At 40.7% G+C, this 27,019-nt stretch overlaps 2 protein-coding genes across 4 annotated transcripts in view; both read right to left on the bottom strand.

The window, feature by feature from the left end:
• Positions 1-27,019, bottom strand: part of NAIP (NLR family apoptosis inhibitory protein) — a 52,898-nt gene that overhangs the window by 18,583 nt on the left and 7,296 nt on the right. Inside the window, exons 1-8 of one of the 2 annotated variants that reach the window (XM_081518472.1) lie at positions 21,595-21,824; positions 20,105-20,678; positions 17,731-17,830; positions 13,782-13,863; positions 11,554-11,605; positions 8,768-8,887; positions 6,439-6,538; positions 1,196-1,277 (exon numbers count right to left, since the gene is read on the bottom strand). In XM_081518472.1, coding sequence (XP_081374598.1) covers positions 1,196-1,277; positions 6,439-6,538; positions 8,768-8,887; positions 11,554-11,605; positions 13,782-13,863; positions 17,731-17,830; positions 20,105-20,675 — 1,107 coding nt within the window. In that variant the 5' untranslated portion in view covers positions 20,676-20,678; positions 21,595-21,824. Of the gene's footprint in view, positions 1-1,195; positions 1,278-6,438; positions 6,539-8,767; positions 8,888-11,553; positions 11,606-13,781; positions 13,864-17,730; positions 17,831-20,104; positions 20,679-21,594; positions 21,825-27,019 lie in introns of those variants that run through there. The other variant, XM_081518471.1, reaches the window with a different exon arrangement.
• Positions 19,464-27,019, bottom strand: part of LOC145516810 (general transcription factor IIH subunit 2) — a 44,520-nt gene continuing 36,964 nt past the window's right edge. For both annotated transcript variants that reach the window (XM_081518485.1, XM_081518501.1), the window contains one exon: positions 19,464-20,678. In XM_081518485.1, the coding sequence (XP_081374611.1) occupies positions 20,650-20,678 (29 nt within the window). In that variant the 3' untranslated portion in view covers positions 19,464-20,649. The remainder of the gene's footprint in view (positions 20,679-27,019) is intronic.

The following is a 27,019-nucleotide window of genomic DNA, read 5'->3' as shown; positions in this document are numbered from 1 at the left end:
GGACCCTCCAGAAACCATTTGGTGTAGCTTCTGATCTCAGTTATTAAAAGTATTTTAAATATTACATATCTGGGATATAGGGAGATTATGTTTCTTCTTTTAAAAATAAGTTCTTTAAGGGAGGTGGGGGGAGATGAGCAAAACTGGGGGAAGGGATTAAGAGATACAAACTTCCAGTTATAAAATAAGTAAGTCACAGAGATGGAATGTACAACAAGGGGAAGATAGTCAATATTACTATAATAACTTTGTATGATGCAGACAGTAACTAGACTTACAGTAGTAATCATTTTGTAATGTACATACAATACTATGTAGTATACCTGGAACTAATATTGTAAGTCACATATAAAATAAAAACAGCTATTTCTATACCCCCAAATGTTTTTCTTCATTTTCAGTTTACAAATGTAAAAGATGAGTCAAATGAATGGCAAATTACTGTTTTCTTTTTCATGGGATGACAATATACATAACATACAGCCTCAAACAAGGGGCGTGTGTATGTGCGTGTGTGTGTTAAATTGGCAATGGCTAGTATCCCGGAGAAATATATAGAATTTCTTAGTTTAAAAGGGGTAAACCTACTAATCTTACCATTAATTGTCAGATTGGTTGGTCATTTGCTTTTGTAAAAGAAACATATCTTCCCAGCTTTGAGAAAAGCCAACTAGCAAGTCAGACCTTACTGCCCTCCAAATGAAGATCACTGATGGGATCTAGGTAGCCTAGATGCTAATCAACTCTAGGTCCAAACAAGTCTGGGCACCAAAGTAGAAGGGATTGACTTTACATTTCATGAAACTAGGCATTATGTTGTGTTAAATATAGTATCCCTGTCTGTAAGTAGCTCACAATAGATGCTTAACAGATATTGGTAGAATTTATTGACTGATTTATTTATGATGGATCTTCCCTGTAGCTCAGATGGTAAAGAATCTGCCTGCAATGCAGGAGACCTGGGTTCAGTCCCTGGGTCGGGAAGATGCTCTGGAGAAGGGAATGGCAATCCGTTTTCTTGCCTGGAGAATCCCATGGACAGAGGAGCCTGGCAGGCTACAGTTTGTGGGGTCACAAAGAGTCGGACATGAGTGAGCGACTGACACTACTTATTTATGATGAGTAGTTCCTGCTCAAAACTGTTCTTAATCACATGATCAAACACTCTGAAAATAAACAAGGTGGCATTCAATACCGTTAACTCAGAAAGTTCATCATGGCTCTGAAGGTCTGGAATCACTTCTGCAGAGGACTTCACACTCCGGAGAAACTGACAACTAAACATACAAGTTACAAGTTATAAAGATAGTTGTATGCAATTAAGCCTTTGCTTTAGGTTTTCAAAAACACTGTCGGAGTTTTAGTGGCAAAGATTAAATATAAAATTAACATTTTCTGTGAGTCTGTCACTGTCTTTATCAAGCAAGGCATGTAGACTGTGGCTCTTGGGAGCAGAGATGTAAATGGCTCATAAAGTAATGGTGGGGATAACCAGCCAATTTGGTGGAATGGGAGCATATTTAACATTCATCCATGAAGCCAACTAAAATGAACCTAATGGAAAGCAAATAGAGACAACAACTCCATCTATGGATTCTGGGACAACAACAACAAAAAGGACATGAGCAAAAAAAAATGGTGAAACACATGTAAACGTCTGGAGTTGACTGTAATGTACCAGTGTTGGTTTTTTCATTTTAACAAATGTACCAGGGTAATATAAGATGTTAGTACTAGAGGAAAGTGAGTATGGGAATATAGGAACACTCTGTATTATCTTTTCACCTTATCTCTAAATCTAAAAATACCCCCAAATAAAAAGTTTATTTCAGAAAAAAAACAACTCTATCAATATGAAGACTAAAGAATGGTCCTAAAAACAATTTGCTAGACATCAAGAAACTGGAACATAAGATACTTTCTAAATTCAGTTATGATGTTTGCCTGAAGAACCAAGGAAGAAAATTCTACAGAGCTCTATTCACAATCATTAACTTGGATAAATGAGAACTATAAATGTGAGTAGGTAAATAATAAAACTAGAAACAACTCTCTCAGCTTATTTTTATGCTGTTGAATTACAGAAAAGCAGGAGATTAAGCAAGAGGACGCATCATTTTTATTTTCCTAGATGAATGACTTGGAGATGAGCCCAGGAATAGGAGGGTAGCTATAGAAAAAGCTAGTAGGACTTTAAATGCTTCTGTCCAAGGTCACTATGCAGAAAAACCCATCAAGGAAAAGGACTCTGAAGGAAGGTAAAATACAGACTTTTCTGTACAAATAAAGCCAATGAATTTAGCTGCCAGCAGGCTGGTACTACAAGAAATGTTAAAGGAAGTTCTTAAGTTTCTTCTAAAAAGGAAAATCATAACAGATGGAAACTTGGTTCTACCCAAAGGAATGAAGTGTTCTAGGAATGGTAACTCATTGGGTAAATATGAAATATGCTTTCTCTCTTTCTAAAATGTATTTAAAAGATAATTGTTTACAACAAAGATATAACACTACATTGTGAGATTTAGAATACATGTGAAGTAAACTGTATGGTAACAATAGCACAGAGAATAGGAAGGGGAAAATAGAAGTATACTGTTACATTGGTTCATGCATTATATGTCAATTGTTATAAAATTATTTGAAGATGGCTGTGATTTGTTAAACGTGCATTATGTAGAACATAGAGCAGGCACTAAAAAGACAAAGTTGTACAGCTAAAAAACCAACAATAGAGATAAAATGTAATATTGAAAAATACTCAAATGCAAGTCAGGAAAAGAGGAAACAAACAAGAGATGGATAAATAGAAAGCAAATAGCAAAATAGTAGATTTAAATTCAACCATATCAATGTAAATGTTCTAAACACTCCCATTAGGAAGCAGATATTGGGGAATCTCTTGGTGCTCCAGTGGTTAGGGCTCCGTGCTCTCACTGCCAGGGCCCTGGTTAGGGAACTAAGATCCCACAAGCTGTACGGCACAGCCAAAAAACTCAAACAAACAACAATAACAACAAAAAAAGAAAGCAGATGTTGTCAGACTGTTAAAAAAGCAAGACCCACCTATGCTGTCTACAAGAAATTCACTTTAAAGTTACAGGTTAAAAGTAAAATTATTTTGGGAATTCCTTGGTGACCCAGTGGTTAGGACTCCATACTCTCTGGGTTTGATCCATGGTCTGGTAACTAAGATCCCTCACATTGTACTGCACAGCCAAAAAAAAAAAAAAAGATTTCAAAAAAGATAGTATCATGCAAAAACTAAAAGCTGGAGTGGCTACAGTATATTAACATCAGATAAAGACTCAAGAACAAGGAGTACCAAGACAGACAAAGAGGGACGTTTCATATATTCTCTGAATAAGAAAGAGGAAAGGGCAAAGAATAGACAAGAAATGTTTCTGAAGAAAAAGAGCAAGGAAACTATGTGGAAAAATATGAAAATATGTTCAACATTATTAGTAAATAGATTGACAAAAATTGGGGCAATACTAAGTTAGTGAGGGAGCAGACAGAATGGAAATATCTATACCAGTGAGAATATAAATCAGTACAGCCACTTTGGAATAAGTTTTGCATAATCGAGTAAAGTTGAATGTGCACATTGTATCACTTTGCAATTCCATGGCTGGTTATGTATCCTAGAGAAATATGAGCACTAGGAATTATGTCCAAGAAGGTTCATAGAGGCATTATTTGAATTGCAACATTCTGAAAACAACCCAGATGTTGAATCTACAATAGAAGGGTAAATCTTATATTCATAAAACAATATACTATATAGCAATGAGAACAAGTAAATTGCAACTCTAACATAATTATGAATGAGTCTCAAAAATTTTATGGAGTAAAACAAGTCAATCATCACAGAAGAACCATGCAGTATGCTTCCATTTATTTGAATTTATAGAACAGGCAAAGTTAAGTATGCTTAATGATACATATGTAGCTGGTGAAACCATTCGGAGTAGAAGGAACAATTAACACAAATTTCAGGATTGGTGGTGGTTTCATCACTAAGTCGTGTCTGATTCTTGCAATCTCATGGACAGTGGAGCCTGGAAGGCTTTTCCAGGCAAGAATATTGGAGTGGGTTGCCTTTTCCTTCTCCAGGGGATCTTCCCAACCCAGGGATGGAACCTGGGTCTCCTGCATTGCAGGCAGAACTGAGCCAACAGGGAAGCCTTCTGGATTGGAGGGACAAAGACATAATCAGAACTGGGAAGGTAGGCACACACTAGCCTTCTAAGGACTTGAAATATGCAATTTCTTAACTTTAGTGGTAGGTTCTTGGAGAAGGCAATGGCACCCCACTCCAGTACTCTTGCCTGGAAAATCCCATGGACGGAGGAGCCTGGTAGGCTGCAGTCCATGGGGTCGTGAAGAGTCGGACACGACTGAGTGACTTCACTTTCACTTTTCACTTTCATGCATTGGAGAAGGAAATGGCAACCCACTCCAGTGTTCTTGCCTGGAGAATCCCAGGGACGGCAGAGCCTGGTGGGCTGCCGTCTATGGGGTCGCACAGAGTCGGACACGACTAAAGCGACTTAGCAGCAGCAGCAGTCTGCAATTTTAAAAGAGAGGCAAAAGATTCAAGCTTCACTCAGAGGACCAAAAAACAAAAACAATAACAAAACAAACAAAAAAGGCAGAGGAGAAATAAAAAGCTTCACAGAAAAGGAAATGACAGCGTTGAGAAAAGGTCCTAAATACATTCAGACTGTATCCTAGTGTATTTTTCCAAAAATTAAGAAGACTATCTCCACTGTTTAACAATTTACTAAATACTAAATCCAAATAAAGAAAAATGCAACTACTTCTGTAAAAACACCTTCAAAACTATATCTCTTGAGAATCTTAGAATTAGATAGAAGCATTTAAGACCTATTTGTATTAATATTTATTTCTAGAAGAGCATTTACTAGTTACAAAGTGAAAACAACAAAATGTCCTCTTACAGTTGAACATTTTTGAAGAGTTTGGTGAGTGAAAAATAAGCCCTCCGAAATGTTAAAGAGCTACAGAAAACAAATATTTTAAATTAGCCATTTCTTCGTGAAATTTTAGAACACTGGAAACAAAGAGAAAATTCTAAATGCCTCCAGAATGGGAACAAGTAATAAAAAGATTAAGAATCAGAAAGACATGGAACTTCCAACAGCAATACTGGAAGTTATTAGAAAATGCAGCAATGTCTCTACAATTTGGAATTAAAATGATTTCCAACCTGGAATTCCATACGTAGCTAAACTACTAAACAAGCATGAGAAAATATATATATAAATATTCAGATATACGCATTAAGTGGAAGCTAAAAACATGCATTTCTTATGCAGTCTTTCCCAGGGATCTGTGGGGGAGTATTTCAAAGTGAGTGAATAAGCCCAGGAAAGGATGATAACAGATCCAGAAAACACAGGAGAGAGACAATAGGAATCCCTAGGATGACTTGACGAACAATCCTAGGATCCTGGGGTAACTTCAGGACAAAGAGTTCATATTGAAGCAGGTCAGAGACTTCATGACAGCCTCTTTAAGAAAATGAAAATAGTGGGCTGTATTACAAGTCTGAATGATTGGAGAGGAGATTTAAACATTTGGGAGAATTTGAAGATGAACTTGTGTTAAATACGTTTTAAAAACTAAGCAAATGGCTATATTTTTTTAAAAAGGAAAATAACAGGTATTGGTGAGATGGAGAAACTGAAATACATACATATATATACACATGTACAATTACATATATGTCAGCCATAAAAAAGAATGAAGTACTGATACATGCTACAACATGAATGAACCTCAAAACACTGTGCTAAGTAAAGTCAGATACAAAAGATATTATATGCTTCCATTTACATAAAATATCCAAGAGAGTAAATCTATAGCAACAGAAAGCTAACTGGTTTCTCAGGAAATAGGGTGTACTGCGGAGACAAGGAATGATTGCTTCATGGGTACAGAGTTCTCTTTTGGAATAACGAAATGTTTTGGAACTAGTGGAGGTAATTGCACAACACTGTTCATGTACTAAATGGTACTGGATTGTGCACTTTAAAAGAGTTTATGTGTGAATTTAAAAAAAAACAAAAAAGTAAGCAAACATATTGATAAAACAATTATCACTCCCTACAAAAACTGGAAGTTGTACAGGGAGAGAAAATAAATTATTTACTACAAGGCTCTGCCTTTATGAAGTCATGATAACACAGACATTAATGTGAAAATAATGACTGAACCAAAACTGTACTGTAACTATTGTGAGAGGAAGGCTAGATGGGAAGGGGGCTGTGAAAGCAATGGAATGAAAGAAAGGAAGACTCATTCTTCATTGTAAGAATGAGACACGCAGGCAAAGACTTAATCAGAATATAAAATGAGGGGAAAATTGCTAAAATACATCCAGATTCATAGATACTAAGCATTCATTCCACTTACTTGGGAAAAAATTTGGCGTGTTCTTCTAATGGGTCATCACCTTCCTCCCATTCATGCAAATATCCTCTACAGGAAAAACACTGGACAATGTCCAATTTACCTAGAAGTAAGGAAATTCGATCAGTGCCACAGGCCAATGTATTTGTCAAGTGACACAGATAATAACCATATTAGCAAAACCCAACTTACACTTTCTATCAGATTTTGTGACAAAGTCACAACTTTGTGTCACCAGTGAAGAAATATTCTAACTAGGGCTCTTCTCGCACCAGTGGGGTCATGAGCAAGCACCACTGAATGTTCCTATGTACCATGCACACTGATCAAACCCTGTCCCTGTCCCCTCTTCATTCAATGGGGCAAGAGATTTGCAAATCAGAATGTGGAACTGAAGCTCCACGAAGGAGGAGATTTTTGCTGTTTTGCTCCCCAATGAATCTCATGGACCTAGAACAGCAATTAGCACTTATTATGCACTTAATAAGTTATCTGTTCAATGAATAAATCAGAAAGAATATATTTGGAGCTCAGGAAAATATGTATGAGCAAATATAGCCACTCTCACGTAAGTAAGATTGTGAAGAATCAGATACCTCTTACTACAGGTTCATTCCACTAGAAATAGGATCAAGTCTTCGAATGAGACTCTATTTTTTGGAAGGAAATTAGCATTTGGATCTACTAAAGCATTTGGATCTACCGAACTAGAAACATCCTAGTTTCTAAGAGGGCTTCCTTGGTAGCTCAAGTGATAAAGAATCCACCTGCAATGCATTAGACCCTGGTTCGACTCCTGGGTCAGGAAGATCCACTGGAGTAGGGACAGGCTACCCACTCCAGTAGTCCTAGGCTTTCCTGGTGGCTCAGCTGGGAATCCGCTCAGTAAAGAATCCTCCTGCAATGTGGGAGACCAGGTTTCGATTCCTGGGTTGGGAAGATTCCCTGGAGAAGGGAACAGCTACCCACTCTAGTAAGATGATGGAACATTCCTCATTTTCCTTCTCCTCTTGGACTCCTGCAGTCATTATAAAGCCAGAGCATAGGAAAATCTCCCTTTGTGTCTGTACAGAAATAGGAGGTCCTAGAGCTTGCAAGATCCCAAAAGGGTGAGATGACTAGGATTTGTGGGTGAGGAGGAGGTTCAAAAGGAAGAGGGTGAGGACACTACTAGACAGAAGGTCCTTGAGGAAGGCTGCCAAGAGGAAGAGAGATTGGAGAGAGCAAGTAGAAAGGGGGGAACACTAACTTGCCAAATGCTTAAGATATTGAGGCATTAAGATTTTTTGTACCAGTGGAACATGTCTGTTAGTCCAAGTGAACACTACACTCCCCTACTCTGCACTACTCTGCAGTATTCATGACTTGACCCCACAGCAGAAGTTCCCCCATGGACCTTCACTGGAAGTTAGCATGTGTGTTTGGTCTAGAGAAGGTCAGCAAGGTCCCCAGAAAGGATACAATATCATTTCACCTTTCTGTACCTCAGGCAGAGGTGAAGTTGAGGGGAACCTGCCCTTTCTTTGCACATGACAAAGTGGAACTCCTGACGACCAGTAGCTGAAGAGAGAAGCCTATGAACCGATGGCAGATTCTCCATGCTTAGGAATTATAACGAGGAATTTCCTTACTTTCTCTTCCAAGGAGAGTGTGGCAAAGACCCTCCATCCAGGGGAATTCTCCGCTGGTCCAGTGGCTAAGACTGCGTGCTCCCAATGCAGAGGGGCTGGTCAGGGACCGAGGTCCCACATGCCTCAGCTTTGGAGCTCCTGTGCTGCAGGTAAGGATACTGTGTGCCGCAACCAAGAGCCGAGAGCTCACAGTCAAATAAATACATGGTTTCTAAAAGATCGCTATCCACACTCCTAGTTATCTCTCAATCTTCCATAGTAACAGAAACTCCAATTTTCAGCTGGGCACATTGCTAACTGGAAGAAAAAAAAATTGAACGCCCCAGCTCCTCTGATACGTAGGTATGGACATCTGACTACTGAGCTCTGCTTCAAGAGCGAGGGACACAGAGTCATGTGACAGTTTCCCGAGGGGTGGGTGTAGAGAGTAAAGTGTACCAAGGCATGATAATTATCCCCAACAGAATCCTTGTATTTGTTGTTAGCCCAGACCTTAAGTTTTCAAGGTTGGGGCTTTACTACCTAAAGGAGGTGTAGAGAACTGGGAGAGGATTTATGATACAGAAAGGAAAAAGAATATGTGAGGAATAATAAGAAGTAGGGATTGTTGAGCCCAGTTAAATACCAGCCCAGGATCATGAAGGGCATGTGGGGTCTCAATGGGCAGCAAGGCAAGAGCTTGGAGCAAACTGCTGACTCACCTGTGTAGAAAAGACCTGCTTTGACCAGAGCTGCTGCTCCCACTGGGGACGCCTGGGGCCAGTACTTGAAAGACTGCAGTCGGAGTTCTTCATTAACAAAGATGCTGCCACTGCAACAGACTTGAATAAAAGGCATACGGTGAGACTAGCAAGCTTTGATATTGCTACTATCAGTGTTTGAGTTATCCTTTTGTGTTTACAGATAGAACAGTATGTTTGAGTTTGTTTCAATGCAATTGAAGGAGGGGGTTAGAAAAGGAGAAACAAAACCAGACTGACCAGGTGTTAAACTGTTGAAACAGAATGGTGGATACATGGTGGGGATTTGCTACGGTCTTATTTCTGAATACATTCATTTTTTTATAATAAAATATTTTCAAACTATCTTTTCACTGTAGAGCATCAGAATAAAGGAAGAGGAAGCTAGAGCAGCTTCCCTTCCTCCCCAAGTTAGTGTCAAAACTTGAGAAAGGCAAATCTTGCTTGAAGCCCCCTAAAAAGGAGGCAGATTTATTTCTCGCCCTGTGGGTGTCAGCTCTATGGGGGTGGTCTCCATTAGACTTTACACATTGATCCTAGAGTTTGGTTCCTGTCTTCTGCATCCCTTGAGGATTTGATAACCAACTTATGTGTATTAAATACGGTAACAAAAGTAGATACTGCAAAATTCCTTAAGATGAAAGCTTGTTTCAGTATCACATTTAATCCCAGGATTCCGGCTTTCATTTCATTTTTAGTTGGAATATGACTTAATGTACTAGAAAAACCTCAGTCTTTTCCTCCAGTGTGTCTCCTTTACTCTCACACTACTGTCACATTCACGATACTTCTGATACTTTCCCCACTGAGCAATTCTCTGCACCACCAGCTGGATGTCCTACAATTTACTCTGACACTATCTACTTAGTAGTACCAGATCCTACAGATTAAAGGCTCAATCCCATAAGACTGCTCCCACTCCACTTCATTTGACAGAGTGGCTCACAGAACCCAGGGAAACACTTTTATTTGTTTAGCAAAGGACATGATCAAGGGTACAGATGAGCTGGGGGCTTTCTAGGTGGTGCTACTAGTGAAGAACCTGCCTGTCGATGCAGGAGACATCAGAGATGCAGGTTCGATCCCTGGGTCGGGAAGATCCCCTAGAGGAGGGCATGGCAACCTACTCCAGTATTCTTGCCTGGAGAATCTCATGGACAGAGGAGCCTGGTGGGCTACAGCCCATAGTGTGGCAAAGAGTTGGACGTGACTGAAGTGACTTGGCATGCACACACGCACAGATGAACTGGCTCACAGACTGGGATCTGGGAGCTTCCTTCCCCATGGAGTTGGGATGTGTCACATTTACAGTGTAGTTGTGTTCACACACCCAAAGGCTCCTAGATCCACAAACTATTGGGATTTTTATGGAGGCTTCCTCACATAGGCATGGTCAATCATTAACTCAATTTATATCCCTTTTCCCTGCTATGAAGAAAAGGGAGTAGGGCTGAAAATTCCAAGCTTCTAATTGTAACTTGTTCCTTCCAGTGACCAACCCCCAACCAAGAGCCCACCCAGAGTCACCACATTAGAAACCAACAGTGCTTTTAGTGCTCTTATCACTTAGGGGTTTACGAGGGTTTTAGGGGCCCTGTACCAGGCACAGTGTCAAAGAGCAACTACTAGAACAAGAGATGCTCCTCATGATCTCATCACTTAGGAAATTACATGGGTTTTAGGAGCTCTGTGAAAAAGTTGGCTTAAAACTCAACATTCAGAAAACTAAGATCATGGCATCCAGTCCCATCACTTCATGGCAAATAGATGGGGAAACAATGGAAACAGTGGCAGACTTCATTTTGGGGGGCTCTAAAATCACAGCAGATGGTGACTGCAGCCATGAAATGAAAAGACGCTTGCTCCTTGGAAGAAAAGTTATGACCAACCTAGACAGCATATTCAAAAGCAGAGACATTACTTTGCCAACAAAGGTCCATCTGGTCAAAGCTATTGTTTTTCCAGTAGTCATGTATGGATGTGAGAGTTGGACTATAAAGAAAGCTGAGCACTGAAGAATAGATGCTTTTGAACTGTGGTGTTGGAGAAGACTCTTGAGAGTCCCTTGGACTGCAAGAAGATCCAACTAGTCCATCCTAAAGGAGATTAGTCCTGGGTGTTTATTGGAAGGACTGATGCTGAAGCTGAAACTCCAATACTTTGGCCACCTGATGCAAAGAACTGACTCATTTGAAAAGACCCTGATGCTGGGAAACATTGAAGGCAGGAGAAGGGGAAGACAGAGAATGAGATGGTTGGATGGCATCACTGACTCAATGGACATGAGTTTGAGTAAGCTCTTGGAGTTGGTGATGGACAGGGAGGCTTGGCGTGCTACAATCCATGAAGTCTCAAATAGTTGGACATGACTGAGCGACTGAACTGAACTGAACTGAGGAGCTCTGTGCCAGGAATTGGGGGCAGAGATCAACATTTATTTTCTATTACTTCACATTTAATTTCTTAATAGACACTGATCCATTTAAGAATGTTTTCAAAACCATTTTATCAAGAAACCTTAATTGTTTTAAGGGAAATTCAATTAAGGACCCAACCCTGATATATTTCCCTATGTTCATTTATGTTAAAAAATTAAGTCACCCCAGGAGACCAAAAAACTCTAATGAAATGGTTTTTTAAAAAATTACCATGGCACCACAAAATAAGGAGGAAAATGGAAAGGTTAGGGAAAAAAAAGCAAAAGAAATAAACAACTAGAGCTTTTCTAAATATGTCTGAGTCTTTACCTGATGCCACAGATAAATCTCTCTTGACCCAGGAATCCAGAAAATGTTCTCCCTGAAGAAAATGAAAACTCAAGCTATTATATAAACTACTGTGCATAAAATAAATAAGCCACAAGTATCTAACGTGTATATCCAATATTCTATAGTGAATATATCCAATAAAAATTCTATATATATTGGATATAGTCACTATATATATCTATATATTACATATATAGGTATGATATAGCTATGTATCAGGGGACATATCCAATATTCTACAGTGACTATAAATGGAGTATAACCTTTAAAAATTGTGAATCGCTGTGTTTTACTGTATAGCAGGTTGGAACTTTTGAATCCCGAACCTGAACCAAATTCCCCAGTGTTCCTTGCACTTGTGACTATGTTGCACTCTACTGGATAAAATGGCAGTAGATTTTTAAACTATTTCCCAAATCTCTCTCTCAGCCCTAATCTTTCCTCCTAACACTTCCTTGTCCTTCTGAATTCTCATTCCTCTGCAAGAATGATTTGACTGACCTGTCCTTTCTCTCCTGCACATGTAGAACATCTCCTTTCTCTGTAGCCTTGGAAATGTTCCTGGCTTGTTGCAGCCCAACCCTCAGGACTAAGGAGGAAAGGACTACTTCAGAAATTCCCAAGCCCAACAAGCTGAGTCTGGGTCTATGACTTTGGCAGAACTCTTGAGAATTTATGGGAGCCTTTAACAAAATGCGGGAGACCTGGGTTCGATCCCTGGGTTGGGAAGATCCTCTGGAGAAGGAAATGGCAACCTACTCCTGTACTCTTGCCTGGAAAATCCCATGGATGGAGGAAAGTGGCAGGCTACAGTCCATGGGGTTGCAAAGAGTCGGACACGACTGAGCGGCTTCACTTTTCACTTGTGTTGTATAATATTTTAGTTTCAGGCATAGATCGACTATACCTCAATTAAAAAAAATTCAAGTTACTGATTTGAAGTATACAACTATCTATGAACGAAAATTAAAAGAACTCCCTCCTCCACCCCTGCCTATAAATTAAGAGTTTCATTGAATTGAATGGCAGAGTTGTTAGAGAATTATTCTTTTGATTATTATTTCTATTAATATTGACATTTTTTACACAGTGTAATGGGAAAAGAAACCTGTAAATGTTTATACTCAACAAGAAGCCTTTTCTGGGTCAGTTTTTCCAGAGATCCAACTCAAAAGCTAAGTTACAATAAGATATCAGAGGTCCTTTGACTAATGAGGAAGGTATGAGATATAGGAAGGAAACTGGATTCAGGAGGATGGTTAAGTGTTGAGTAACTGATTCTTCTCTGAAAATTGCATCCAGGTTTCTCTCTGAAGAAACACTCCTGCCCTTGCAGGGCTCTCATCCGAGTCATGTTAGCCAATAAATCCAGCCCCTCGCCTTTTTTTTTTTTTGGCATAAGCCTATGTAAGATGGGTTTTCCCATCACCTGCCACTAGGGAACTCACACCGATAGAGCACAGAGTAACCATCTCTGAGGCTTACAGTGGGTAGCGTCCTGTGGTCTGAATGTCTCATGAGGACACTCAGAGGGGGGCATCCTAGGGAAGCTGGAGGAGCTGACCTCAGTCAAAGAGGAGAGAACCACCAGGAAGGCAGGCCATTCTAAGGACTCGAGTTGACCAAAAGAACGTGTTTGTCTTCCCCTGCCCAATAAGAGGTAGGGGAATGGAATAAAGGAAGAAGAAGGAAGGGGAGGCCATCACAAAAGAGGGATGTACTCTCCTCATTCTAATTAATTTATAAAAATTTTTATAAATTACCACAATGCCAAATAGATTACTACTGAGAACCTCCTGCACAGCTCAGGGAACTCTCCTCAGTGCTCCGTGGTGACCTCAATGGGAAGGAGATCCAAAAGAGAGGGGCTATATGTACAGCGCTTCCCATATGGTACTAGTGGTAAAGAACCTGCCTGCCAATGCAGGAGATATTAGAGACGTGGGTTCGATCCCAGGCTTGGGAATATCTCCTGGAGAAGGAAATGGCAAGCCACTCCAGTATTCTTGCCTGGAGAATCCCATGCACAGAGTAGCCTGATGGGCTACAGTCCATGGGGTCGCAAAGAGTTGTACACAATTAAGCCACTTAGCTCACAGCATATGTATACATATAGCTGACTCACTTTGCTGTACAGCAGAAACTAACACAACATTGTAAAGCAAGTACACTCCAATAAAAATTAATTAAAAAGAATAATAAATTACCGTGACGTCAACAAATCCCTTGTAGCTTTGAATATACTGGGTAATTTCCTTTAAGGATTTCTTACTTTGAAGAAATTCACATCTATAACAAACAAACCAAATGAAAGTTTACCCTGATACTGTGATAGAGATATCTTGTAGCTTTATAACTGCAGTGACACAAAAAACATTCGTTAAAACTTATTGCATTGTGTACTTTAAATTGCTCAATTCTTTTTTACTTTGATAAAACTGTCAAAAAATTTACCCCAAAACTTATGACAGTTATCTTTATTATCATATAATTACTATTTCCATTAATGACAACATGTGTAATAATGCAAAACTAAATCTTCAGATTATCTTTTATCCTGAAACAAAGCATAATACAATCAAAGAGATGGATTTATAACAATATATAGGTTGGAGGTGTTTTTGTTAAGTTAAACTACAGTGACAAACTAGTTCCTATGCTTACATAAAAGTTACTGGCGGTAAAGGTAACAAACGATAATAAATTTCATCTATTGAAAAACATATATACTACTCCTTAGAAATATACAATGGAAATTAATAGAATTTTTTAAAAAGAGCATATTGAATACACTTAAAAAACACATTCCTTTCCACAAAACAGAAGCAATTTTAAGTTAACTTTTTAAAAATCTCTCTCTTACAAATATAAGTTTCCTTTCTAGTGATGTTAGAGTAACAACAGGGCTGACAATCAAGAGGCTAGAGTGTTAGTTCCACTTCTGCCACTCACGGGGAGGAGATAAACCTTTTTATTCTTTCTGTCACACCACCTCCCATGCCCAAAGCAGTCCATCTCGCCACTGTTCTCTTGAACAGACGTGAGAAAGTGAGAGAAAGTGAACTCCATTAGATGAGCCCTACATCACTCTAGGGCCACCACTCTGGGCAACTGAGGCCCCCAGGTTTTAGGTGTACAGATCCTTCCAAGGAGTGCCCCGAATCCCCACACAACTCAAATCCATACATAACCCGAATCTGCACACAGTCCACATAGGACATGAGGGATTGGGGCCTCGCCACATGCTTAGAGTGGGTTGGGAAAGGAGCTCAACAGATACTACTTCTTTTAAAAACACAATAAAAATCATTTTATCTATTTACAACGATTTAGTACACTGAGTGGGCTTTCTTGGTAGCTCAGATGGTAAAGAATCTGCCTGCAATGTGGGACACCTGGGTTCGATCCCTGGGTTAGGAAGATCCCCTGGAGAAGGGGATGGCAACCTACTCCAGTATTCTTGCCTGTGAAATCCCATGGACAGTGGAGCCTGGCAAGGTACAGTTGATGGGGTGGAAAAGAGTTGGACAGGACTAAGCGACAAACACACACACAGTACACTGAGTACTACATTTTAAATTGTAGGAACATACTCAGACATTGTGTCCATAGTTTATAAAAGCAGCAACAAAGCAAAAATTGATGCCCAGGGACTTCCTGATGGTCCAGGGGTTAAGAATCCACCTTGCAATGCAGGGGACACAGGTTCTGTCCCTGGTCGGGGAACTAAGATCTCTTATGCTGCAGAGCAACAAAGCCCAAGCACCTCAACTACTGAGCCCACTCACCAAAACTAGAGAGTCCATGGGCAAAGGAAAGATCCCAAATGACGTAACAAAGATAACATGTGCCACAACCATGACCGAAGCAGCCAATAAATAAATACATCTTTTAAAATGATGCTCAAACAGTTAAGGTTAGGGCACAATCAACAAGAAATTGGAGGATTCTTAGTTCTAATTCCAGCCCTGAAATACACTGGCTAACCATATACTGATGATGACAAACAGGTGAAATGTGAAATGGTCATATAATACATGGTAGTTTTTACAAGGCATTTGCTCCATATACTTTGTTTATAATCCTTACAACAACCAATAGGCTATGGATTATCATTTATTTTTTTTCCACACGAGATGCAGAGGTTCAGTAACATGGCTAGGGTCTGGGTGTTAGGGAGCAGCGTTGTGCACCTCCGAGCCTCTGCGCTCTGCCCTGCCCTTTGTAGCAGCAGACCTTAGCTCCCTCCCGACCTGGGGCTGAGCACTGGACTCACATCTTCCCCCTATGCTTCTCACCTTTCCCTAGGTTGTACACCAGAGAAGGTGTATGAGTGCTACCTGATACAGAATGTGCAGCTCTTGTTGGTGCTAGACCATCGCATGAGGGTCTATGCAAATGGTGTTGCTGGGAGTCATCCAGTGTATAGCCCAGGGACGCTAAACATCGTGGCCCTAAGGATAAGTGAAGCACTGGTTTGATCCCTGATCAGGGAACTAAGATCCCAGAAGCCATGAAGAACAGCCAAAAAGTAATCAATATTTAACCATCTGGCTTCATGCATCCCTCTGTTTCATCTGCTTGTCAGGAAGAGCTCCCCTCCCTTTCTCTTTCCTCTCCATCTCTCTCCCCCAATCCCTTCTCTTCTTTGTTCTCTTCCTCCTTCCCACTCCCTCATTTTCTTTACAACTTAAAAAAAAATACATTTGTTTCCCAGAATTTAAACAAGATAGAGGTGAACAAAGTAAAATGTGAAAATCCCTCTCCACCTCATTTCCTGACAAACCCAAACCTTAAGATATCGATTGTTTGATTTGAATATTTTAACTTTTTCCTCTATATATTTTAAACAAGTCCATACACTACGCATTCATATTGCTTTTTTTCTTACTGAACAGATCAGACATCCTTCCATTTTTGTGAGCATGGCTGTCTGTGTGAAAGATGACATATAATCCTAAACAACAGCCCAGTTTTTTGTGGTTGACCTAAGATCTAACCAGCAACATCTTTGCATATGGTAGGTACATGACCAGTATGTTTAATAAAATGAGCCAAAGAACACTGCAGATCCAACTGTTAGATTATAGGAAATACAGGAAATAGAGAAACATGTTAAATGACACCAGAAAAACATTCAGCCAAACCCAGGGTAGGAAGTCTTACAGGACAGACTACATGGCTCCTTTCATGAGTAAGTGACAAGGAAAAGTCGGGGAGGAAGAAATCTGTAAACTAAAAATCTTGAGATATCAACCAAATGTAATGTATGGACCCTGTTTCCATCCTAATTCAAACAGTAAGGAGAGTAAACAGTAAAGAGAGAAAGGATATGGACATTTGAACACTGCCTCAGATATTTGATGTGATTGAGGAATTACTGCTAATCCTCTTTAGGAGGAAGAATGATACTATGGTTGTTTTTAAGAAATATTCTTGCATTTCAGAGTTATATGCTAAAATATCAATAAGTGACATTATATAATATCTGAGATTTGCTTTAAAATAATCTAGTTATTTTTATTTCTGGGGAAAGGTATGTGAGAGATGAATGAAATAGGATTTGGCCATGTGTTGATAAGTGGTCTCTAGACTTGCATATGAAATTTTCCAGAATGAAAGTTTTAAAAATTTTAAAGGAATGAATGCGTATTTGGTAGATACAGTCATGCAGAAAATACTAGTAAATGTAACATTAGAAATAATTTTAAAAACATGTCATTTTCTAAGCAGAGAATTCAAGACCACTGTAATAATCAAAACTTTTACTGAGTTTTTGAAATACAATGTTTACATTTGGTATATATTCAGCAGTACATGAAACTATTTGTAATGATATTTTAAACATTATTTTATATAATTTTACATCATCCCCATACAAATTATCCATATTTATTAAGGCAGATTCTGAAACTTCTACTTGGCAAATCATATCTTAGTATTTTGGATAATAAAACAATATTAAGAAACTATTTTAAAATTATATAACTAAAAAATTTCACAGTCTCATCAGTGCTTTCTTGCTTTAATAAATTCTGGAGCATTCTTATTTAGGAAGGAGAAAGGTCAAAACTGAAGGTTCTGCTCTGGGAAGGTGATGCTTTAGTTTTGCTTTGTCTTAAAAAAATTACAGGCAAAAAATACTTCTCTACTTACTTAGGGAACCACTTGGCATGTTCCTTCCAGGGATCATCATCGTCTTCCCAATTTCCTAAACATCCACCACAGGAAAAGCACTGGACAGTGTCACGTTTACCTACATATGAAGCAAGACACTTAGACTGCCTGGCAACAGCACCATGGGATCGTCCAGAAGGGGTGTCTCTGGAAGCTGACTGCCCTGGGCATAGATGAGACACACTCCATCACGTCTGCTCATTCACACTCTCATCTGGTCGAATCCCACGGCCCTCAGTGACCATTTTTGAAGCCTGAACCTCACCTCTTAGCGGTGGCCATACTTCACACACAGAACTCCAAGCTGTTGAACTCAACATGCCCACCGAAGCAGTGGGAAAGCAGAGGAACCCTGTACTCATGAAGTAAAGCGCAGAGGACTTTAGCATTGCTATGACATTTCTGTGGAAAATTGGGCATATTTTTTTCCACTTTTGAGATGTATGTTTGACAAGTATATTTTTCTTTTTTGATAATTGTTTTTAGGGGAATTACAAAAGGATCAGCTTTCAAAACTGAGAAGAAAACTAACTTGCGGTTTAGGCATTTTGAGATATAAATAGTACACAAACTGGTAGGCAAATTAAAGTCAAACTACAAACTCTGTTGTGAACATGACAGAAAGATGTGGTTTTTCTGCACTTTCTCTGCTTCAGTCTCTTGATCAATTAGGACACTGACTAGAATATCTTGAAGAAGTAAGTGATAAGTGCACTGTGACATCTGGGGAATCCTATACTAGAAATCTTTTAAATTTTCTTCTTTACATCCAACTTGGGTAACACTATCGATACAAATTTCTTCAAGCTTCTGCTATTAATTAACAATAATAGTAACAATTAACATATCATATATCCAACATATGAAAGCGTTGGTTGCTCAGTCGTGTCCAAGTCTTTGCGACTCCATGGACTGTAGCCCCCCAGATTCCTCTGTCCGTGGGATTCTCAGGCAAGAATACTGGAGTGGGTTGTCATCTCCTTCTCCAGGGGATCTGCCTGACCCAGGGATCGAATCTGGGTCTCCCGCATTGCAGGCAGATTCTTTACCGCTGAGCACCAGGGAAGCATGTACTGTGTGTCAAGCACTGTGCAGTGTACCTGAGATGGAACTTAAATATTTTGTTTCTTTTTTCAAACTTTTTATTTTATATTGGAGTACAGTTGCTCCCCTGGTGGCTCAGATGGCAAAGAATCCACCTGCAATGCAGGAGACCTGGGTTTGGTCCCTGGGTTGAGAAGATCCCCTGGAGGAGGGCATGGCAACCCACTCCAGTATTCTTGCCTGGAGAATCCCATGGGCAGAGGAGCCTGGCGGGCTACAGTCCATGGGGTCACAAAGAGTCAGGTAGGACTGAGTGACTAAGCACAGCACATAGTCGATTAACAATGTTGTGGCAGCTTCAGGTGGATAGCAAAGGGACTCAGCCATACACATACACGTGCTCATCCTTCCCCAAACTCCCCTCCCATCCAGGCTGCCACAGAACATTGAGCAGAGTTCCCTGTGCTATACAGCAGGTCTTTGTTGGCTATCCTTAGGCACATTTCTTAAACTCTTTGGGCCTCAGTGACATTAGCTGTGAAATGGGGGGAAAGGGTAAGTTTGTTGGATTAGTGTAAGTGCTTAATCCATGCCCGGTGGTGGTGAGCCCAGCATCAAGTAGGTACTCAGTAAAGGATAGCTGAATGCATTAACCAAGATTCTCACTCAGATCTGTCATGACGTTTATGGCATGGCTAGGACAACTCAAACAATGTGCAATTTACTTCAGTATTCTTGCCTGGAGAATTCCGTGCACAGAGGAGACTGGTGGGCCCCCGTCCACAGGGTCACAAAGAGGTGGACATGACTTAGTGACTGAGCACACACACACAGTTTTCTGAAATGCAACTTGACCTATATGTTATAATTAGACTTAAGGTTAAACACATACACACCCCAAAACCCTCCGATACTGCAGCAATTAAAAGAACAATCATTTAAGAATTTAAAAGAATCAAAGAACAATCATTTAAGAGCAGTAAAAGGAGGATGGGTAAGAAGGAGACTAGGGTCAGGCTGACCTCACAGTTTATTTTCAGGGCCTTAGAAATCCAGTCAAGTATTATCTAACGTCCAAAATTTTAGAAAAAGTCACTTTCTTATTTTGCATATATTTTTGGTAAACTGACATGTTGTATTAAAGCTAAAGTAAAATTACTGAAGTTGAATCTTGAGAAAATAGATGTACCTAGTATAACATGTTGACCAAGTGAGGAAAGAGTTACAAAATATTGCTACTGAACAAAATATTGCAACTGAACCTAAACTTAATTCCAGTGAAATATTTCAGAAAATGATTTCAAATTACCTGTAAAGACAAAGCCAGCAGCTGAGAGCTCCCTTGGGGACGTCCCTTGGGCATAAAATGGCCAGTTCTCAAAGGATTCGAGTCTGGCCTTCTCTTCTTGGTACCTTGCTTTGTTGTCCCTCCTCAACGTGTTCCCTGGATTCTGAACTCTTATATCATACTTGGCAATGTTACCAACATCTTTACCCAGAAGGAACTCACAGTCTGGATGGAACTTTTTGTGGTGTCCCATTGGGGGAATCTGGAGGCTAGTACCAAAGAGGATTAAGCTACAGCAGAAGCACTGAATGCCAGATTTTGTGCCAGTGAAATAAAACCCAGCCTCTGCCATCTCCTGGGGTGTCCACGAGCTGAAGGTCTTATAGGTCACAAAAGTCTTTAACCTTTTTGCTTCACTACGCATTTGTGAATTAAAGCCTTTTTGCATTTTTTCTCTGTCTTTGTGCTCTTCTTCTTCTCGTTCCTTTACATATTGAAGTGCATTTATACCTAGAAGAGCAGACATCTCTGGGAGCAAAGCATAATCAAACTGTGAAATCCTCTCCTCAGGGGCGTTCTCCTGGGTGGCCATTTTCTGAAAAGGGGAAAAAGAGATTCATGAACATCGTCACTTGCTTTACTAGTCCTGAGGTTTGTTTAAACCCTTTTCTTCTCTTTTTTTGCTGGTTATACCATATTTCTTTTTAATTGGAGGATAATTACTTTACAATGTTGTGTTAGTTTCTGATGTACAACAACAGACTGTAATCCACCAGTCTCTTCTGTCCATGGGATTTCCAGGCAAGAATACTGGAGTGGATTGCCACTTCCTTCTCCAGGGGATCTTCCCGACCCAGGGATCGAACCTGGGTCTCCTGCATTGCAGGCAGATTCTTTACCATCTAAGCCACCAGGGAAGCCCATACAACAATGTGAATATATCCCCTCCCTCTAGAGCTTCCCTTCCACCCCCCCCACAATCCCTCTAGGTCATCACAGAGCACCAAGCTGAGCTCCCCGTCTCTACAGCAGCTTCTCAACAGCTACCTACTTTACACATGGCAGTGCATATACGTCAATGCTGCTCTCAATTCATCCCACCCTCTCCTTCCCCTGCTGTTTCAACCCTTTACTCTTGTTTTCTCTTCTGAATTACATTGCTCTTCTACTTATAATTTAGTCTAATTCAGAGAAAATATGCTAGTAGGTCTGTGACAGCAGACCTTTATCCTGCCTTCAACAGTAAGGTCACCTCTGGAGTCCAAGTAGTTGGAGGCTCTCTTATCATAGCATCAATCGTCACTTAAGATAAAAGGATAAATTAGGGGAAACCTGTATCATCATATAACAAGTTCAAAGTCACATGCTTGCATTCTCAACATTTCAGGAATCAATAAAGTATTTTGTTTAATGCCTACAGGTGGAGTTGGATAGTTCCATGTGACCAACTTTGCTCTGTGCGCCCCGCATTAATCAGGCTCAGCTGATTTGAAATTTGCCCATCTACCCACATTTCTGCAGAAGTTGCAGCTCACTGAAGATTTTGTTTAAGCCCAAGCATGCCCTCCATCTGGCAGTACTCAGTGCAAAGAAAAGAACTCCTTTATCTCTAAGATGTTAAGTCCATTTCAGCACTGGTTCTTCGGAAAGCTCTTATCAGTCCACAAGGTTACTGGGCTTTGTGACTGAAGAGCGCCTTCATTTCAGTTTGCGTCTTCATGCGCTCTCCCCATAGAATTCCTTTAGCGGTTAACAGGTAAGGGTCACGTTCCGGCCAAAAGAAGTATCTGCTCAACTCTCCCTTTGGTTTCAAGTTCCTTCCCTTTACAGAAGAAACCAGCCAAAGCCTGGCGGACTTGGCAGCCTAGGGCTCTTCCTTAGTACTTTCATTAGTACTTTCTTAGTACTTTCATTTTTGCCAAAGCAGCCCAAACCATGAAAAGCGGGAGAAAGGTTTAGAACCACGGATACCAGGCTGGCTGCTGAGGCCTGCCTTGTTTGCCTCACTGTTTTTGACTGAATTCCCCTCTCTCTGAATTTCTGTTTTAACCTATTGAAATGCTTCTGCTGGCTCTGGATCTACCACTTTTAAATCCCATTGCTGGGGGTGACGGGGAGGAGAGGGGATAAGTTAGGAATCGGGGTTAACACATACATGCTGTGCTGTGGTGTGCTAGTCACTCAGTCGTGTCCGACTCCGTGTGACCCTACGGACAGCAGTCCACCAGGCTCCTCTGTCCATGGGATTCTCCAGGCAAGAATACTGGAGTGGGTTGCTGTTCCCTCCTCCAGGGGATATTCCTGACCCAGGGATCAAACCCAGGTCTCCTGCATTGCAGGTTAACTCTTTACTGTCTTGAGCCACCAGGAAAGCCCAAGAATACAGGAGTAGGTAGCCTATCCCTTCGCCAGGGGATCTTTCCAACCGAGGAATCGAACTGAGGTCTTCTGCATTGCAGGCAGATTCTTTACCAGCTGAGCTATCAGGAAAGTCCATAAATCAACTATACTTCAATTTTTTAAAATAGCAAAAAAAAAAATCTATTGGTATGCTTTTCCCCCTCATGAATAATTATAGTACTGGAGAAGGGCATGGCAAACCACGTCAGTATTCTTGCCTTGAGAACCCCATGGACAGTATGAAAAGGCAAAAAGATAGGACACTGAAAGATGAACTCCCTAGGTCGGTAGGTGCCCAATATGCTACTGGAGATCGGTGGAGAAATAACTCCAGAAAGAATGATGGGATGGAGCCAAAGCAAAAACGATACCCAGCTGTGGATGTGACTGGTGATAGAAGCAAGGTCTGATGCTGTAAAGAGCAATATTGCATAGGAACCTGGAATGTCAGGTCCATGAATCAAGGCAAATTGGAAATGGTCAAACAGGAGATGGCAAGAGTGAACGTTGACATTCTAGGAATCAGCGAACAAAGATGGACTGGGATGGGTGAATTTAACTCAGATGACCATTATATCTACTACTGTGGGCAAGAATCCCTTAGAAGACATGGAGTAGCCATCATGGTCAACAAGAGTCCAAAATGCAGTACTTGGATGCAATCTCAAAAACGACAGAATGATCTCTGTTCGTTTCCAAGGCAAATCATTCAATATCACGGTAATACAAGTCTATGCCCCAACCAGTAACGCTGAAGAAGCTGAACTTGAACGGTTCTATGAAGACCTACAAGACCTTCTAGAACTAACACCCAAAAAAGATGTCCTTTTCATTATAGGGGACTGGAATGCAAAAGTAGGAAGTCAGGAAACACCTGGCGTAACAGGCAAATTTGGCCTTGGAGTACAGAATGAAGCAGGGCAAAGGCTAATAAAGTTTTACCAAGAGAACGCACTGGTCATAGCAAACACCCCCTTCCAACAACACAAGAGAAGACTCTACACATGGACATCACCAGATGGTCAACACTGAAAGCAGATTGATTATATTCTTTGCAGCCAAAGATGGAGAAGCCCTATACAGTCAGCAAAAACAAGACTGGGAGCAGACTGTGGCTCAGATCATGAACTCCTTATTGCCAAATTCAGACTTAAATTGAAGAAAGTAGGGAAAACCACTAGACCATTCAGGTATGACCTAAATCAAATCCCTTATGATCATACAGTGGAAGTGACAAATAGATTTAAGGGACTAGATCTGATAGAGTGCCTGATGAACTATGGACAGAGGTTCGTGACATTGTACAGGAGACAGGGATCAAGACCATCCCCATGGAAAAGAAATGCAAAAAAGCAAAATGGCTGTCTGAGGAGGCCTTACAAATAGCTGGGAAAAGAAGAGAAGCAAAAAGCAAAGGAGAAAAGGAAAGATATACCCATCTGAATGCAGAGTTCCAAAGAATAGCAAGGAGAGATAAGAAAGCCTTCCTCAGCAATCAATGCAAAGAAATAGAGGAAAACAACAGATTGGGAAAGACTAGAGATCTCTTCAAGAAAATTAGCGATACCAAGGGAACATTTCATGCAAAGATGGGCACAATAAAGGACAGAAATGGTATGGACCTAACAGAAGCAGAAGATATTAAGAGATGGCAAGAATACACAGAACTGTACAAAATAGATCTTCACGACCCAAATCATCACAATGGTGTGATCACTCACCTAGAGCCAGACATCTTGGAATGTGAAGTCAAGTGGGCCTTAAAAAGCATCACTAGGAACAAAGCTAGTGGAAGTGATGGAATTCCAGTTGAGCTATTTCAAATCCTAAAAGATGATGCTGTGAAAGTGCTGCACTCAATATGCCAGCAAATCTGGAGGACTCAGCAGTGGCCACAGGACTGGAAAAGGTCAGTTTTCATTCCAATCCCAAAGAAAGGCAATGCCAAAGAATGCTCAAACTACCACACAATTGTACTCATCTCACACGCTAGTAAAGTAATGCTCAAAATTCTCCAAGCCAGGCATCAGCAATATGTGAACCGTGAACTTCCAGATGTTCAAGCTGGTTTTAGAAAAGGCAGAGGAACCAGAGATCAAATTGCCAACATCTGCTGGATCATCGAAAAAGCAAGAGAGTTCAGAAAAACATCTATTTCTGCTTTATTGACTATGCCAAAGCCTTTGACTGTGTGGATCACAATAAACTGTGGAAAATCCTGAAAGAGATGGCAATACCAGACCATCTGACCTGTCTCTTGAGAAACCTGTATGCAGGTCAGGAAGCAACAGTTAGAACTGGACATGGAACAACAGACTGGTTCCAAATAGGAAAACGAGTACGTCAAGGCTGTATATTGTCACCCTGCTTATTTAACTTATATGCAGAGTACATCATGAGAAACGCTGGGCTGGAAGAAACACAAGCTGGAATCAAGACTGCTGGGAGAAATATCAATAACCTCAGATATGCAGATGACACCACCCTTATGGCAGAAAGTGAAGAAGAACTAAAGAGCCTCTTGATGAATGTGAAAGAGGAGCGTGAAAAAGTTAGCTTAAAGCTCAACGTTCAGAAAACTAAGATCATGGCATCTGGTCCCATCACTTCATGGGGAATAGATGGGGAAACAGTGCAAACAGTGTCAGACTTTATTTTTGGGGGCTCCAAAATCACTGCTGATGGTGATTGCAGCCATGAAATTAAAAGACGCTTACTCCTTGGAAGGAAGGTTCTGATCAACCTAGATAGCATATTGAAAAGCAGAGACATTACTTTGCCAACAAAGGTCCGTCTAGTCAAGGCTATGGTTTTTCCAGTGGTCATGTATGGATGTGAGAGTTGGACGGTGAAGAAAGCTGAGTGCTGAAGAATTGATGCTTTTGAGCTGTGGTGTTGGAGAAGACTCTTGAGAGTCCCTTGGACTGCAAGGAGATCCAACCAATCCATCCTAAGGGAGCTCAGTCCTGGGTGTGCGTTGGAAGGACTGATGTTGAAGCTGAAACTCCAATACATTGGCCACCTCATGCGAAGAGCTGACTCATTGGACAAGACCCTAATGCTGGGAAGGATTGGGGTCAGGAGGAGAAGGGGACGACGGAGGATGAGATGGTTGGATGGCATCATTGACTCGATGGACATGGGTTTGGGTAAACTCCGGGAGTTGGTGATGGACAGGGAGGCCTGGCATGCAGCGATTCATGGGGTCGCAAAGAGTCGGACATGACTGAGCGACTGAACTGAACTGAACTGAGAGCGAATTGAAATCAGGATGCCTTCATCAGCCAACTTGGCATCAGTGGTTCTAGGTAGTTCTCCCACTGTTTTTCTCCTAAACAAAGCCTGAGCCAGCATTTAAATAATCAAGTCAAAAACTGTTCCTATAATCCCATTCACAGTGCCAACTTCAGCAAGTACACAGGGTCAGATAATAGAAAAAACTCACAAGCCTCTACATAGTATACCTACTTCAGACTTTAATAAAGTTAAAAGATATGATACAAAAATAAAAACAAAAGACAGGCAAACATCAGCGTGGTCTCAGACTCTGGGCCCAGTTTCTAGGAGCCTTTCTCCATTATACAGTCCGTGCTTCATTTTAGGTCATGAACCACCTAGACACATGCTAGGTACCTTTGCCTAATGGAAACCACTCTCTCACCTAAGGAGTGATATTCTATGCTGCTTCGGTCACGCAGCCCAAAGTAGGATACCTGAGCTGTCTCAAACAAGCTGGAATGGGCTGCCCCTGTCCTCTCAGATTCTAGCACAGGGCTACATTCATTGCTAGTTAGTATGTTTCACTTAGGTTTGGCCAATAGACAATACCATAGCTCCAGGCCTCCCTGGAGACAAATAAGCACAGGGTGGCAACAAACTAACTGGAACCACTCCTGCACTTCTACAAAGTTCACTGGTCAGTTTTGCTAGTCCCGGGGCCTTTCTGGGGAGATCTCCAAGGCCCTCTCCAGGTTTCCTGCTCTTTAACTACAGTGCTAAGAGTACCAGTGATGCTGCTGTGTCATGGAAGGGATTTAAGTCCACATATGTATGACTCCAGTGCCTGTCCTTTTGCCTCCAAAGAGAGAAACAAGAGTAAGAGAAATAAGAGGGTCACAAGTGGAAAAGTACTTTTGCCAGAGATGGTAATTTACTTACCTGGAAGTTTATCCAGAGTCCCAGCTGAATGGAAGGAGAATGCAGAGAGTAAACACAACTATTCTCTCTGTCCTTTTAATGGGAAGCAGCGAGAACACATTTGAGGAACTAAAACCCAGAACAAGGTGCAATTTCCTGAGAAATCACCAGTAACTTCTCTAGGGTACTGAGTCAGCAGGGTTGGCCAGGATTCCCAAGGCCCCACAAAACCAAGTCCCACAACAGAAGTATTTTATTCTAAATAATTTAAGACCGATTAATGTTTCCACTGCTAGTACATCCATGTGTTTATTTCTTTGGTGTTAGTTTCCATCTTTCCTGTATCTTTTTAGGGTTTTCTATTTTATCCATGGGTTATAAAATCTCAAAGTTATTGTG

This window comes from Giraffa tippelskirchi, chromosome 8 (assembly GCF_054371585.1).
Source record: "Giraffa tippelskirchi isolate mGirTip1 chromosome 8, T2T-mGirTip1v1.2.pri, whole genome shotgun sequence".
Lineage (NCBI taxonomy): Eukaryota > Metazoa > Chordata > Mammalia > Artiodactyla > Giraffidae > Giraffa > Giraffa tippelskirchi.
The sequence above is the reverse complement of the archived record's forward strand: the minus strand, read 5'-3'. Positions and strand labels throughout refer to the sequence as shown.